The 15,345-nt window shown below is 37.6% G+C and overlaps 2 protein-coding genes across 2 annotated transcripts; both read right to left on the bottom strand.

Moving 5' to 3' along the window:
- Positions 1-5,623: 5,623 nt before the first annotated feature.
- LOC135427777 (lazarillo protein) lies at positions 5,624-6,719 on the bottom strand. The gene is made up of 5 exons (XM_064681377.1): positions 6,576-6,719; positions 6,272-6,511; positions 6,127-6,212; positions 5,958-6,056; positions 5,624-5,899 (listed from the first exon to the last, which is right to left on the bottom strand). Exons 1-5 carry the CDS (start codon positions 6,596-6,598, stop codon positions 5,760-5,762), a joined length of 588 nt encoding a protein of 195 aa, XP_064537447.1. The 5' UTR covers positions 6,599-6,719; the 3' UTR covers positions 5,624-5,759.
- A 148-nt stretch (positions 6,720-6,867) lies between these two features.
- NLaz (Neural Lazarillo) lies at positions 6,868-9,219 on the bottom strand. The gene is made up of 6 exons (XM_064681376.1): positions 9,066-9,219; positions 8,834-8,945; positions 7,868-7,998; positions 7,722-7,801; positions 7,546-7,644; positions 6,868-7,353 (listed from the first exon to the last, which is right to left on the bottom strand). The coding sequence occupies exons 1-6, from the start codon at positions 9,080-9,082 to the stop codon at positions 7,142-7,144; spliced, it is 651 nt and encodes a 216-aa protein (XP_064537446.1). The 5' UTR covers positions 9,083-9,219; the 3' UTR covers positions 6,868-7,141.
- Between the last annotated feature and the right edge of the window lie 6,126 nt (positions 9,220-15,345).

The following is a 15,345-nucleotide window of genomic DNA, read 5'->3' as shown; positions in this document are numbered from 1 at the left end:
GAGTCACGCAGAAAGAGGCAAGTGCCATGTGGCAGCAACGTGTTGGCTAAGCGTCCCAAATCGAGCTGCGCTCGTTAGACATATATCAGTTGGATCGTAGAAGACAATACGATCATATAAGATTATATATTTACTTATCTTTAGATAAAATTCCTTTTACATAAGATTTCAGATCATTTTCACTTTAATAAACTACACAGGAACTGTATATACTATACGAGACTTAAATTTTCTATGCGCGGTAACTGGGTGAGAAGCTTATATTTACAACTTTAAGCACAAAACTTGCCAAGGGCAAGGCCGGGGAATACCAGCTGGTATAAATATATATTTGGAATAACATACTCACCTTTAAAATCCCACTCACGATTAATTTATCGTCATCTTTAAATAGGCGGGGGATGAACTTTTATGTAGACGCATCACTAAAAAAACAGAAAAGCAGAGTTAATGTTAGTAGCAATCGCTTAGTAGAGCAATATTTACATTTATGTCGCTTGTTCATTTATATAAATATTTGTATTATATATGTTTATAATACGCACCAATTTTGTGAATTGCCACATTTAAAAGTAATGCCGTCTCCTCCGGCAAAGCCATATCCACCGTCTCCTCCAATATTAATAACGTCGCCTCCTCCATAGTAGAAGTAGTAGCGGTCGTCTCCTCCAATTTTAAAGTCGACATGTCCTCCTTCATTGTTGAAGCGGCCGCTTCCTCCAATAGTAAAGCGGTCATCTCCTCCACAGTTGAAGCCGCTTTCTCCAATACAAAAGCCGCCGGCTCTTCCACTTGAAAGAGATTTATTGGAGTTTATAAGAATCGCGTAGTAGGGAATTAGTTAAGAATACATTTATTTACAAACATATATACATATATACATACATACATATATACATATATACATATATACATATATACATACATACATACACACATACATACATCCATACATACATCCATACATACATCCATACATACATCCATACATATATACATACATACATACATACATACAAACATACATACATACATACATACATACATAGATACATACATACATACATACTTACATACATACATACATAGATACATACATACCTACAAACTCATATATGTCCCAAAATATATTCACACTAATAAGCACAGACGAATTAAACACACAAAAAGAAACACTTATAGTTAATGCATGGAAACTAGTAAGGCTTACTTGAAATTATGAGAATCGCATAGAAGGACAATAGTTTTAATGAATTTTTTTAATTTGCAACTAAGTGGGAAGTCAACTTAGTCAAAGTATATTATCAAAGATCACACATGATACTTACATACATACACACATACTTACATACAAACATGCTACACGCATACTTGCATACATGCATGCATATATACAGACAAAAATACATACATACCCATATACATACAATCATGCATACGTACATAGTTTTGAGGCCGATCTGATGGTAAACAATAAAGTTGCATTCGCGATTTTTCCACACTTGTGGGTGGAATTCCAAAAACCCCTTCTTAGCGAACATCTGCTGCACATAAGGCAACCACAGTAAAAATGTCAGCTTCCCATCTCTTACGATTTGGGCTGTGCGTTGATCACCAGTCAGTCAGTCAGTCGGTCAGTCATTCAGGACAAACAGTTTAATATATAGAGAGATATGATGCCGTCTTTCGGCAGTTAAATCACATTTGCCTTGCAATGCGCTACCTAATTGTCACTTCCTTTTTTTATTTTAACAGGGTATTCTAGCATAAATTGTTTTGCTATCCTAAAAGGCCGACCACAAAATAATTTGAACGTATTTTGGTAGCACACGCGCAAAGTGGAGAGTAAAACCGCAGTGGCAAAAACGACGTAGCGACTGCCAGTCAATAAAATGGCTTTAATTAATCGGAAGCGCTGCGTCAGCTGTTGCCACAAAAACAAGGCAACAAGGCAACAAAATGGGTAGCAGACGTTGAGCATTTGAATGCAGCGACGAATTGGGCGCATAAATTATGCAGCCAACCATTTGGGGCAAGCATTTATAGCCACGTTTTTTGGCCACGAACGGGAACGGGCTGGCAGGCACCGAACGGCCGACTGGTCAGCAACAATATGTTGTAAACGTTTAATTTGAGCGCGTTTCTAATCGCTGTCCTGGCAACGTGCAACGTGTGGCAGCCACCCAGCAGCACCCGCATACCCACCCGCACACCAGCCCCTGTCCAGGGCAACAAGCCCGACCAGGTCGCTTGTAATTGCGTTTATTGAATTGTTAACTGGATTCGTTGTCTACGGCCAGCCGCTGGCCGCAACCGCAACTTGCAGCGGCGGCAGCAGCGGGAAAACGGCTAAAAGCTGTTGTTATCCTTGTGGTTGTTGCGGCTAGCCTTCCTGTGAGTGTGTTCGCGTGCATGTGTGTGTGTGTGTGTCCCTTGAGTTGATTTGGCTGTGCAGCGAGCCACGACGCATTGGGATTTGGTTGTAGCCGCAGTACAGCAGCAAAATCCCGGTCAATGCACATCAAACTCTTGGCTCGCTCTGCATTTGGCATTTATTGGTATTGTTCCAATTAAAGTTCGACCAGCCCCATAAAATATGCAGACACGTAAAAGTTCCCAGTTCGATTTGGCTGCCACAGGACATTAATGCTTAACGGTCAATGGTTTTGACTGCAGCATCCCGAACATTCCAGTGGACACTGCCAATAAAAGGTAATAAAACTCGAAGAACAGTATTCCCAGAGCTGCTGCAGTTGCTCGACTGCAATTGTGAAGAGCTGCAATGAAATTAAAGATTCTACTTGGGCGTATAACCTGAGCATAGGCGGAATTTTGAGCAAGCCTGCAAATCGGCAGGATTAACGTCTTGTTTTGTATATGAACAGCTGAACCTAACTATATAGATGTATTTATACAATTTTTCAAAAAATCGTTTTTTGGTTTAGTTTTAGCTGTTTAATAAATGGTTTGAGAGGTCGTCTTATGCGCCATTTGCGTTTCTTTAGTTACTTAAAAGCGTCAGGTTTCTAACAATATAATAAAATATAAAAAACTAATTTGATTCAAATAAAAAGCAGGTAGAAGTTATATCTAACAATATTTGCTAGAAGCCAATTTGGCATGGGGATCTAATATAGCCCGCAACTTCTATATGAAAATATTAATGGCATTCAATATTTTCAGTAGAACGAGCAATAAAACATAAGAAACTGCGTTTTTTTCGATTCAAATGACGCACATATACGACTTGCCGAGTTTTGAACCATTGACGTGGAAAACAAAGTTTCAAAGTGAAGCCCAAGGAAGCGTGCTGGTTCAAACCGCAAGCCAAAATTTGCTTGAGTTTGAGAATATTTGGGGCCAAGCTTCCCGGGCCTATTTTAAAAATAAGAATATTATGCTTAAAGTTTTTTGGAAATTAGTATGATTAAATTCATATGAACATACTATTATCTATCTATTATCTATTAGCTATCCAATTAAATTTCTAGCAGATAAATTTCAGACTTACCTAGATTAGCTGCCACAAATTATGACGAAACTCTTTGCCAATTACCAGTGCTGGTTAATAATCCGTGGATAGGTTATGCATCTTTGCCTGCGCTTGGCGAATCTATCTACTTAGTATTCATGCTATAGCCCACTTAATTTTCTCAGTTAGTCACATACTTAGTTATTCTCTTTAAAAAAAGGTCCACACATGACTTTTCATTCCATGTCATAACCGCGATTAAGTGATGCCAAAGAGAAACCCTCATTTGGCTGAAGGCAACTCGCAACATGCTGAGTGTTTTTTGCACTCAATAAATATTGTCTGACCGCACACTATCTATCGCTCATCGAGGTCTCGGATGTCAGATGTGGCCCGGCAGTCACACATCCTTGTCGAGGCATCACGCACAGCACAGTCTCGGGCTCATGGGCGCCCCCGAGGCGCAGTTGAGCGATTTCCCAACGGTGGCACCAGCTCCAGCTTTAGATCGTGGCCAAAAATGCAAGAGCCCGCAACAAAGTACAAAAAGCATGGCACAAAGTCCAATTTGTTTGTAATGGCATTTACTTTGTTTACAAAATAAATTTTGTATGCACAGCGAGTAGTTTGTACTTCCTCCAAACTTGCTCGCACTCCAACTCTATCGCTAGCCCCATCTCTGTCTGGCTCGGAGCCCGACTCCCAGTCTGACTCCAGCCCGTGCAGGCGCGGTAAGGCGACTACAAGCTCAAAAATAAGAGAACACAAAGGGCAAAAATAAAATAAATAGATGGATGCATATAGTACAAATTCTAAAATCGCTGTACCATAAAATTTGCCCATCGGGCGCTTGGGTTTTTGTTATGCCACTCTAGGCAAGGACGATTCTCTTGCCTTTTCGCTGTTTAATTTTGCAATTGTCCTTTTCGATAGAGCACAGACTGAGAACATAAAAAAAAAGCGGAGAGAGAGCGTCGTTGAGATATGGAGTTGGAGAGGGAGTTATATATTCCGGTCATGGCTGTTGCGGTTTGTGATTTATGTTTGTTTATGTTGTTCAACATTTGTTTTATTTACCGCACATACTAAAAATAATAAAAAAAAACCTTGCCAAACTCAAACAAATAAGCAGCTTAGAGACAACAACTCGCAGCACTAAACATTGGAAAAGTAAATTCTGCTTCTCTCTAGTTTGGCATCGACTTTGTCATGTCATATAATACCTAGAAGTACAATTAAGGTTTCAATACATTTTGTTAATGATAACTTAATAGTACTGATTAGTTTTCTATTTAATTCCAAACTAGTTTATTATGTTCAGTAATTAAGTGTTTGTCTCTTCTATAAAGCTTAAGGCCTTGCAGTTAATATTTATAATAGCTCTCAGCCAGGAAAAAAATGTTAACAAAAAACATCATAACCTTCTATTGCTCAAAATTCTCTAGCTCAAGATTTGGCTAGCACTGCATAAGTTCTAGAAACCAGTTTGGGTTTAGTTTAAGGTTCATGGAACTGAAATTATGTGTATATTTGTGCAAATTTGTTTGTTAAACCGGTTCTTAAAGTTATGTTTCATTATAATCGCGTCATTTTAGAATTTTTTACAAAGCACTCGAACCTCGGACAGACGCCGTCGAGTCGCAGCTGAGCTAATAAAACATTATTGGCCATTATAATTTTTGAGTACAATAGCATATTGTTAAGTCTGGTCAGTTCTAAAGAATGATTGAAAGCAAGATGTGTCACGCGCTCTGTGTGTTTATCTATACATATATGTAATGGAAAATATTTGTGACTAACAAATATAATATTCCAAGAATATACAAAATTTTAAGAAATGTAAATATCGCATGGATTGCTCAAGTTTTGTGTTTAAATGTGAGTTGTTAAAATTTTTTTTAAATCTTAAAAAAAAAAATTCATTTTATCCTAAACAATATGCATGACCGTGACCAATCGGGCTATTATATTGTATTTGAAAATAGTTGAATGGATTAGTCGCAGTTATTAAAGTGTGGCAATTTTTAACTTATTTTAACATTTATGTTCATAACCTGACGAATAGTCCAGGAAAACGTATGCTCTAGTTAACTAGTTAGGGATTAATTTATTAAAAATTATTTAAACCAGTGAAACAAGGTGTTTCAAAAGTAAATATATTACTGTGTGATTAAATTTGAGTATGTATCAATTTAATGTGATTTTTTGATTAAACCTTTAATGGTATATAATATGATGTACATGATTTTATTTAAAAATAAAGCCCAGTCAATGTATATAGAATCTGTTATGCATCGGGAGGGCAGCCATTCTGCTGAACGACTTTCAGTTTATCAATTCGTACGCCCAATCGTTTGGCAATTAGTTGAGCCTGGAATACAAGATCCTGCGATGGCGATCGTTGGCGTGTCAGTATGACAGCATATTCTGCAAACGAAGGAATTCAGGACGCAGCCGTCTCAGGCAACTTGGTGAAATGACTTACGAAAGTTAAGAACTTCATTGGAATCAATGCACATGAACTGTACAGCAAATTTATCATAGTCAGTGACTAGCACATACATCTCCCCGCCACCAACAAAGGCTAATAAAGGAAGATTATATTGACTTCTACTGAATACATAGATAAAGCTGTTATACTAGTTTCTACATACCAGAAGATGATGTTTTCAATGTGTATTTACCACCCTTTCTATCCACGCTTTCAATATCCGCTTTTTTTACCACCAAAGTATCCTTTCTATAATTTGCTTCATTTAAGAATCTTAACTTTTGTTTTTTTGTATTAAACCAACTTACACGTTGTGTAGCTCCGTCACCTTTAGTTGAAATTTTCCATTAGGCAACTTGTCAATTTGGATCGCTCGACATTTGGCCATTTTTTTTTTAAGTGATGGAAACATTGAGTACGTGTACCACTTGCCCACGTACTTGTCCATATGGAAATCACCAATGGCTGTCATATTTGATGGACATGCACCTTCAAATACCTCTAATCCCATAGCGCGACTGCCGAACAAGAGCATCAATATGCCAAAGCTGCTGGGAATCTTAACGATTACTATAATTGTAATAAATTATTATCTTAGATATGATTACATACATGCCGATTCGTGGGTTGCACATGTTTTAAAGTCTGAACTGCGAATAGATTGACAGAAACAAGAGCCATGCAGTTTCTGCAAAATTGCATTAGTAATGGCCTTAGCTTGCAATATTGATTCGTTAAAGATAATTCATTAAACTTATAATAAATCTTCACAATTAAAATCATTTTCAATTTCATTGAAAAGTTTCAAGCTTGCAATTCCAATATGAAACTTTAAAAATTATTTTTAATTTCTTGAATTTTGTATGTTATATTTTACAATATTTTGTGTGTAATTTTTTAAAAATTAAAATATTATTATTTTTTTATTTTTTTATTTATTACACAAGAACGTATTTACAATATAATCTGAACATTCGTAAACTCTCTGCTAGTAAACAACTATGACATTTATATCTAACAAACTCTGCTTTTCTTTTTCAATTTATAGTTTTCTCTGAGTATACATTGGGGATATAAGTATTTAGTGTTAGCTAAGCTGCTATAAACTGTTGCATTTAGTTATTTAAGAAGTTCATGAATATATCGAAGAGACGCTCGTTGAAGCGCCGGAGCCAACCTCATGCTGTCTCAATAGCCTGCGGCAATGCATTGCTCACAAATACGTTCTCCTCAGCTGAAGCTGTGCCATTGCTCTCCAGTTGGGGACAGTTCTTTTGGTCGGTATCGATCAGCACAGATTGGGTTATCTTATTGTCATCCAGCACCTTGTAGGCCTTCTCGAGTGTCTCCTTTGTGGGCTCACGGTCGCGCGTCAATATCCAGACGATTTCTGCAATAGCAAATTCATATGATTGTAATTAACGTGCTGGCCAATATGTCCCTGGCTGACCATAATGCAATAAATTATGGAGTTGCATTAATTATGCCAAATGCAATAACTGATTTGTCGTTTGCATGTTAAATTGGCCAAGGCCAAGACGGGACGTGCCCAGCCAATCGGTCTAAGCTTCCGCATACTCACTCAAATGGGCCAGTGGGGTCAGGCTGGTGCAGCTATAGACAACTGCATACGACTCGTAATCGGTTCCCAGTACCAGATAGTTGGCCCTATTAGCTTGTTCTGAAAGTTATAAATGCAAATATAGATGAAGATACAGATGCAGATGCAGATGCAGATACACGGCTGCATTTACTTACGATTCGCGGAGAAGGTCACGGCCAGTTGACCGGGTGCAATGATCTTGGCCGTGCCAGTCACATTTGTTGGGCTTCCGGTGCTGTAGGTGCGAGAATATATGGAAAATTCTAGATGTATCCCAAAAGCTTTAAGCTGAACTACTCACAATTTATTGATGGCCGCATTTACTACAGATACTGTGCTGTTATCGGCGAGTTCATAGCGCGCGTAAATACATTTCTTGCCTATTTCAAAGGCAAATGGATACTTCGCATACTCATACCAGACGCCCAAGTACTGAAAAATAAAAATAAAAAATATATTAACAAGTTGAGCTAATGAGCTGTTAAAGATTTACAATCGCAGCGCAGGTGTTTAGTCATGAGACATTCCAGAAAATACTTGAAATTTGGCGACACGTGTAACAGATTAGGAATCCATGTGTCAAGCTGTTATCTAATCTATGATAAAATATTGATAACAGCCATATGGTCAACATGTTTTGATTTCTGTTATCAAATGTCTTATAGTTTTTGATAATTGATTAAAGTTCATAGACTTCTTATAAATATTTGTCATAATTAAGTGGACAGTCTGCAGCAGTTTTTTAGGAACTTATTAGATCAAAATTAATATAAAAATAAAATTTAATAAAACTCTACTCTCTGAATCATAAAAGAAAAAATTATTTGATTTTTTTGTTGAGTCATTTTGGAGTATAACAGTTAAATATGTTATTAATATTATATATGTTATGTATTTTATATATTAAATATCAAGTCTCAAAACAATTAGTTCTAATAGAAGATCTCGATTTTATAAAATTTAATTAAATTTTTTTATTTTTCATATTTAATCAATTGATTGAAAAATATCAATTTAATCATAATATTATATCTTGTTTTCAGCTACTTTCTTGAAGTTGTAGTTTGATCAATTTCGATTAAAAAAATTTTAATTAAAATGGGCAAAACAGCGAAATTCTCAAGAATGTAACTCAAGATAGGCATTCAGAGAAAACTAATTTGCCAACTTGATGAATGCCTTTGGCACAATTAATTAAAGCGTTACATTTGATTAATAATGGGGCAGGTTCAAGTGCTCAAGTGGTTGACAATTGTGTGGTACTTACCGCCTCTAAGTCAAAAGTGTCCACAATCTTAACCTCTGGACACCGGCCGGGGAAGGGCACTTGGGCCCAGACTCCATTTAAGGCCACAAATGTGAGCAGCCAAAATGAGGCACTGCAACAACAACAACAAAAACGAGAATATGTCAAGAGTCAAGCGAATTAAATTAGTTTTACATTCTAAAGGACAGGGTGGGAAGGGGGGGTTAATTATGTGGTTTATATATCAATTTACCTGATAGATTGACGCATTATTATGGAATCACTAGGATATGCTTTTGAAAGAGTATTTCAGCTCGTTGTATTCTCACTCAGCTCGTTCGTTGAGTACTGACATTCATGCGGCTGCAGTGCATCATTTATAGATTCATCTGTTCGAGCTTTTTGTCGGTTTGTTGTTGCCTTTTTTTGTATTTAGTGTTCTGCTTCTTTTTGCTTGGCGACAACAAAGCTTTTTTCCACTGCGCCGGCGCTGCTTTGTTGTTGAAGTGTAAACAAATGAAAAGTGAAATGTTGTCGATCCAAACGGAAAGGCTGAAAGCTGCGAGGGGGTTGGCTGGGTGTTATAAGTGGATCTCTCAATGTTCTGGTTACACTCGCTGCACGCGACGCTTTTACTCCGCTTATCTGGCTCATGATTCACTGAGTCAATAAAAATAATTAAAAAAAAAAAACAAACAAACACAATCCCAATATCAAGAGCAACTCAATAAGGTTGCATAACTATATAAAAAATATATGGGCGCGAATAAAAAGAATTAAATCTTTCGAATATGCAGATCAGGGATCAGATGACAGTCCACAAGCTGAAGGCATATTAATATAATTTTTATTTATATATAAAAGACCACACAACATACACGGCGGGTATCTGCTAGATTGAAAATAGTATATATATATATTATATAGTTTACATATATATAATTATAATTAATATATAACTAATATATATATTTTAACTTTAAATATAATTCAAGCGAGTTGCTTGGGTTAATGAACCTGCAAATGTACCGTTAAGCTCATTGTAACTTTACATGTAAAAAGTAAACGAACTTAAGTTTTTTTTGCCGTATTTTAGTTTAAAAACAAATTATTATTGGAAGAACTTCTTTGCATGTAAAAATTAAGCATAATTTTGAACAATAATGAATCACCACGACTGTGCGTATCAGTATAAGCTACTGATTTATAACTACCAATTGAAAAACATATGCTCTTATCAAAAATATTGTCTACTGAATAATCGATTTTTCTATGATTTAAGCCTCATAAACATAATTTCAGATTTATTGAAGAATTAGTCATCGTTTTTTATTACTTTCGTAGAGGCAAAAACCTCTTGAAATGCTTATCTAACACACCCAATACAACATTATCTATGAAACAACAAAATCTTAGAGTTCTCTTATGATTAAACAGCGCATGTCAATTGGCTTCCACATAGAACCAAAGCTTTTGCTAGCATGTGGAATGTGTTTGCAGCGCCATCTATTGGCAACGAACAATCGTTTGAGTACTGGCGCCATCTGTGCGGCGCTTTGTGCCGCAACTGCAACTGCGTGTGAATGTATGAAATCCTTATAGAGCAGCTTAGCGGTCGTCTTGGCCATTATTTATTGAAATCTCTGGAGCACACACACACACACATACACACCTGCACAAGCTCATACACTCACCCAGCCACACAGAGAAAATTGTTGTGCTGCGGTTATTTAAAAAAAAATGTATATATACATAATACATTTTCGTATTATTAAATTAATTAAATGTAAGCCACAAATTGAGTTAAATGTACAAAAATGCGCCCACGGCAAAGGGCAAAACACTCTGGAAGGCATTCACATATGGCCGAGGCAAACTGGCTTCCATGCATATATATTTATTTAAGTGGAAAGCTTGAAAGGTTTGTTGAATGCCATTTTAAAAATTACAAAAAAAATATATATACGTTAAAAATATCCCAAAAATAAAGAAAAAATTATATTTGAATATTTAAGCCACATACAATATTTTTGTCTTTTAATGGATTCAAATTTTTGCTTCCACAAATGTATTTATTTATGTTTTAATATTAACATTACACCATGCATTAAAAAAATCTTTTATTATACATTCCCCAAATTTATTTTCTTAATAATTTTATGCATGATTCTAAAATCTAAAAAGATTTTTATCTCGAGGTTTTTCTCTAATTGAAGTCAAAGAAAAATAATTAATATTTAAATAGATCAAAATGAATGCGACTGAATTTTTGACGATTTTTCTTAGAACAAGTGAGTTTTTATTTAAAGCTAAGAGCTGTTAAAAAAGGTTATAAAATCTTTAAATGATTTAATAAAATATATTCGAGCAGCCCTCGCATATTAAAATGCTTACAGCTGTGTGTGGACAGCACAGATCTGAATGGCCTACCAACTATTTTCGAATGGAAATTTATGGTGCTCCAGAGCTGAGCCATTGCGACAAATGAAAGGATCTCTGGAATGGGTAAGGGTGCGGGCAGGGCGGGGTAGTCGAAGGGAGTACAGGTAAATGGGTAGGTTGATCTGCTTGGATGGATGGATGGATGGTTGGTTGGCTGCTTGGATTTGGCGCTGTTGTTGCAGCGTGTAGTAATTAAATTTAAAATATGTACACACAACGGATGTTTGAGTTTTGAAACGGGGGGTGGGGGAGGAGGCAGGGTATAATTTTATCAAAGGCAGCCGACACGACTGCAAAACCGATGCAATAAGCCAACCAACCGGTCAGCTATGGAGCTACAGCTTTGGCATATGCAAACCGCGCACGCACACACATACAACTGCAATAAATGCACACCAACACACATACACACACTCGGACATTCGCACACAATTCAATCATTTTGCCTCCATTTTAAGTGTATTTTGCGGTTATGCGCTTTATGGGCATTTTGTCCCATGTAATTCGATTTATATATGGCTATCTCTAGCCCAGTCGCCGCCTCCGCTCCCCCCCCCCCCCCTCTCGTTCTCTCTGCCTCTTTTGTTGATTAAAAAAGAAATCAGAGCCCTGGCCGCAGGATGCGTGCGTGCGGCCATTTAATTGACCGGCTGCAGCCTTTTAAAATTTTGCTAACAAATTGAATTAAATTTTATTATTGTTATGCCTGCAGCAGCTGCAGCAGCTCTTCTTCTACTTGCAGCTGCCGTGCATTCAACAGTTGAGGCGGCCAAAGGATTCAAGGATTAAGCCAAATGAGCAGCTACTAAACAGCATTGCGGCAGGAGCTGGGAAACTCCCCGCATAATGACCTTTAACCCAGTTCCTTTGGGCTTAGCTGCGCACAGTCGCTGAGCCTGGGAATGACACAACATGACGCAATTTCGGATTTTCGCACACACACGCACACACATACACAGCGATGCGCTTTTGGATGTCCTGTCACAAGGTCTTTGAAAGGTTTCACATGAACGGTTGGAATATTTGAGCTTTAAACAGAACTGGTTGCATTGAATTGAATTTGTTGCAAAGTATCCAGTTTAGGTATATGCCACAATTTAATACAATATCAGAGGTAATCGAAGAGTTAATAAGCCTAAGGATTACTTTTATTAAAATGGATTTGTTACATGAGACGCCAGAGATTATCAATCTCTGTCAACGCTTTTTTAATTATAATTCTAATTGTGGAATCTAAAGATACTCTATAGTCTGGCTTGCTGTTGTCCTCCATGGTCAAACATTTCCTTACAAAGTAAAGTGAACATTGTGGACAGCATCATGTGAAAATAAATGTTTAAATCGACAAACGATTGCCTCAAAATTCAAAAATCCATAAACTTAAGCTGATTGGAAATGGTATTTATATCAAATAATAGGCGCATTGTTTTAAGCACTTTTAGTGAGCTTACATTAAAATGATATATTCCTGCAGTAAAAGCTTTCATAACCGGACTGCCCGTCGCGGTCGCCCCTTGTACATTCATGGAAGCTATCAGTGTATTTAACTTATATTCTAACTGAATAAAAATCCTTTTTTTAAAACAAAGCAAAAACCCAATCTTATTGATGCTGGCAATGCTTAATATATTATTTATTTAGCACCTTGCTGTTGCCCCTTGGTTGGGCATCAGTTGTTTTGCGGAACTTGCAGCCGTGTGGCGTGTGGCACGTGGTGTGTGGGGTGCAAGAACAAGAAGCAGACAACAAAGGCTAAAGTGGAAGAACCTGAAAGTATTTTGATTTGTGCAATGCTCGAAAGTATTGTCGTTTGGCAGCCACTGGCGGCAATTTCTTAAATTTTTTATAGCGCATAACCTGTCTGGCACACATGCGCGCCATTCCCTGCCCCACCCACGAGCAAACTACCCGCAGCGCCTTTCTGGCAGCTCCTTGTTTGTTGTTTGTTGTAAGGCTCAAAGTTAGCGCAGGACTAAGACGCGAACAAGGACGAGAATGCGAACGAGAGCGAGCACGAGAATGAGGCTGATGCTAAGGATGTCGTCGCTATCGTTGGCTACGCTTATTGCATTATGCCACCGAGCGCCAAGTCAGTCAGCGTGCGTGCACAGCCAGATAGAAAGAAGTTGGAGGCGTGTGGTGGCAGAGGAGAGGCGGCAGGAAGCGGCTCAGGATATATCCTCGCCAAGTGCAGCTGATGCCACTTTTGGCCCGTGGCAGTCGCGAGCTGTTTGCTGTTGTTGGTTATGGCGTGCTAAGAAGAAAAACTCAGCGGCAAAAATAACAAGAAACGGAAATTAGAAACGGCACAACGACATATGAATACCCTTTACGTATCGCTGCTTGTTAATTTACTTGGCAAACAAATCTTCAATAGAAGACAAGCAGTGCTTTTTAAGCAGAAAAAACTGAACTTTATTAGGTAAAGCTCTCATGTGCTTTCACTGCTTTCACTGTTAATCGCCTCAACGCATAGAAATTCTACTATAGGTGAGCTTTTGATGTAAACGAAGCTTTCATGTGCTTTTCAATCTGACATCGATTGTGTTTCATTGAATATTTTTCAGTTTTAAAAGACAAAAGCTAATTTTAAGTTTTTAGCTTGTATTATTAACACCTAATAAGACTAATATGTTTAGCGAACTTTAAGTTAAAAGCTTTATTTTGAGTTAAGTGTTAATATACTTAATTAATATTATTTATACTTCAATTTATATTATATTAGAAACTTGATCCGTTAAAGTAATATTTAATAATCTCTTCTTGAGTCTAAATAAAAGTTGTATCTGTCCTCAAACCGAATGCTCAAGTGTACAAGCTCTTCGCAAAGACCATACAAATATGAGAATTGGCACAGCTTCTATGCATCCCATACCCCGCACTCTGGCCAACATTTCCTGCATCATCTGTACCCACAGCACCCCCGATCCAATCCGCGTTGCTGGCAAGAAATGTTAATACCAAAAACGAACCATTTGCCGCAATGAAAATCGCGTAAATTTCATACTGATTGTAAGTGTCGCCGTTTGCTTGACGTTGTCGCAGCTCAGGCTGGAGATGAAGACGTCCCCGAGTATGGGGCCTGGGTTATTGGTCGGGGGGCGGGTGCGTCAGGGGGAGGGGCTGTGTTTGCCGTCTGTTTGTCTAGCTGCCTGCCGCCTGGCTCTGTCGCCTCCTGTGCTGGGCTGTCGCCTGCAGATTGTCACCATTGTCACAATTGCAATTTTTAGTTTGCGCTGTCGTTTGGCGCTGATTTGCTTGCCATTTTGCGGCATTTACCATAAGCGTCTGGCGGCCATAACCGAACCCAGTTAAGCTAAGGATCTTGGCCAAAAATGCCCTTCGATTGCATTAATGGCGGAGCCCGTCCAGCTTGCCAGCTGCAAATATCTCAAATGAGAAAACTTTTACCCACTGCCAAGTAACAACATTTTTTTCAGCATGTCGTTTAGATGACTTTGGATTTTGTTTATGTGTGCGTGAGTGTGTGTGTGTGTGTGTAACCATTCCCATACATTGTAAGCATGTGGAAACTGATACTTAAATTAGTCTAGAAATGTTTGCTGTGTGTTCAGAAAGGAGACTGAGACTTCACTGAGAATATCGAAGGAGCTCTTATTATAATAAAATTTGTTGTGCTTTATAGCAAAAAGCATAAAGTGACCATGGAGGACATGCACCTTGACAAACAACATTTACTTAATAATTTTTAAGTAACTATTTGGCTTCTTATAAATATGTAAGGTGCTCTGTGCATTGAATATTCCGACAAAATGGCGAACAAAGTGAACATGGAGGACAAAAAGGATCACAATTTTTAGCAGCACTGCAAATAAAGTGAACATGGAAGACAAGACGTGTGCAACTAAGAACTTATTGGTTGGATGACATTTACATTATATACATATTATCATTCAACTGTAAATAGTGCGAGCATGGATTACTTTCGTGTACCTTTGAGCACATAAGAAATTTAAGAACAGGTACATATATTTTTTATACCACTTCGAAAAAAAAGTGGCCATGGTGGTTACGTATGTATATGCTGTATTATTAATAGATCAAATTAAGTTTTTCTACATCTAAAGCCT

Source organism: Drosophila montana, unplaced genomic scaffold, assembly GCF_035044405.1.
Source record: "Drosophila montana isolate Dmon_TW-CO22-7 unplaced genomic scaffold, ASM3504440v1 contig_2326_1, whole genome shotgun sequence".
Lineage (NCBI taxonomy): Eukaryota > Metazoa > Arthropoda > Insecta > Diptera > Drosophilidae > Drosophila > Drosophila montana.
The sequence above is the reverse complement of the archived record's forward strand: the minus strand, read 5'-3'. Positions and strand labels throughout refer to the sequence as shown.

What these genes read in the sequence shown, in the direction of transcription:
- LOC135427777 (XM_064681377.1), bottom strand. Translation starts at nt 6,598, where the DNA reads ATGTGCAACCCACGAATCGGCAT. An exon ending in TGCAACCCACGAATCGGCAT is followed by an intron (nt 6,512 to 6,575) that starts GTATGTAATCAT and finishes GATTCCCAGCAG; the next exon opens with CTTTGGCATATTGATGCTCT. An exon ending in ATTGAAAACATCATCTTCTG is followed by an intron (nt 6,057 to 6,126) that starts GTATGTAGAAAC and finishes TTCCTTTATTAG; the next exon opens with CCTTTGTTGGTGGCGGGGAG.
- NLaz (XM_064681376.1), bottom strand. An exon ending in ACACTTTTGACTTAGAGGCG is followed by an intron (nt 7,999 to 8,833) that starts GTAAGTACCACA and finishes TTTATTTTTCAG; the next exon opens with TACTTGGGCGTCTGGTATGA. An exon ending in AATGCGGCCATCAATAAATT is followed by an intron (nt 7,802 to 7,867) that starts GTGAGTAGTTCA and finishes TCGCACCTACAG; the next exon opens with CACCGGAAGCCCAACAAATG.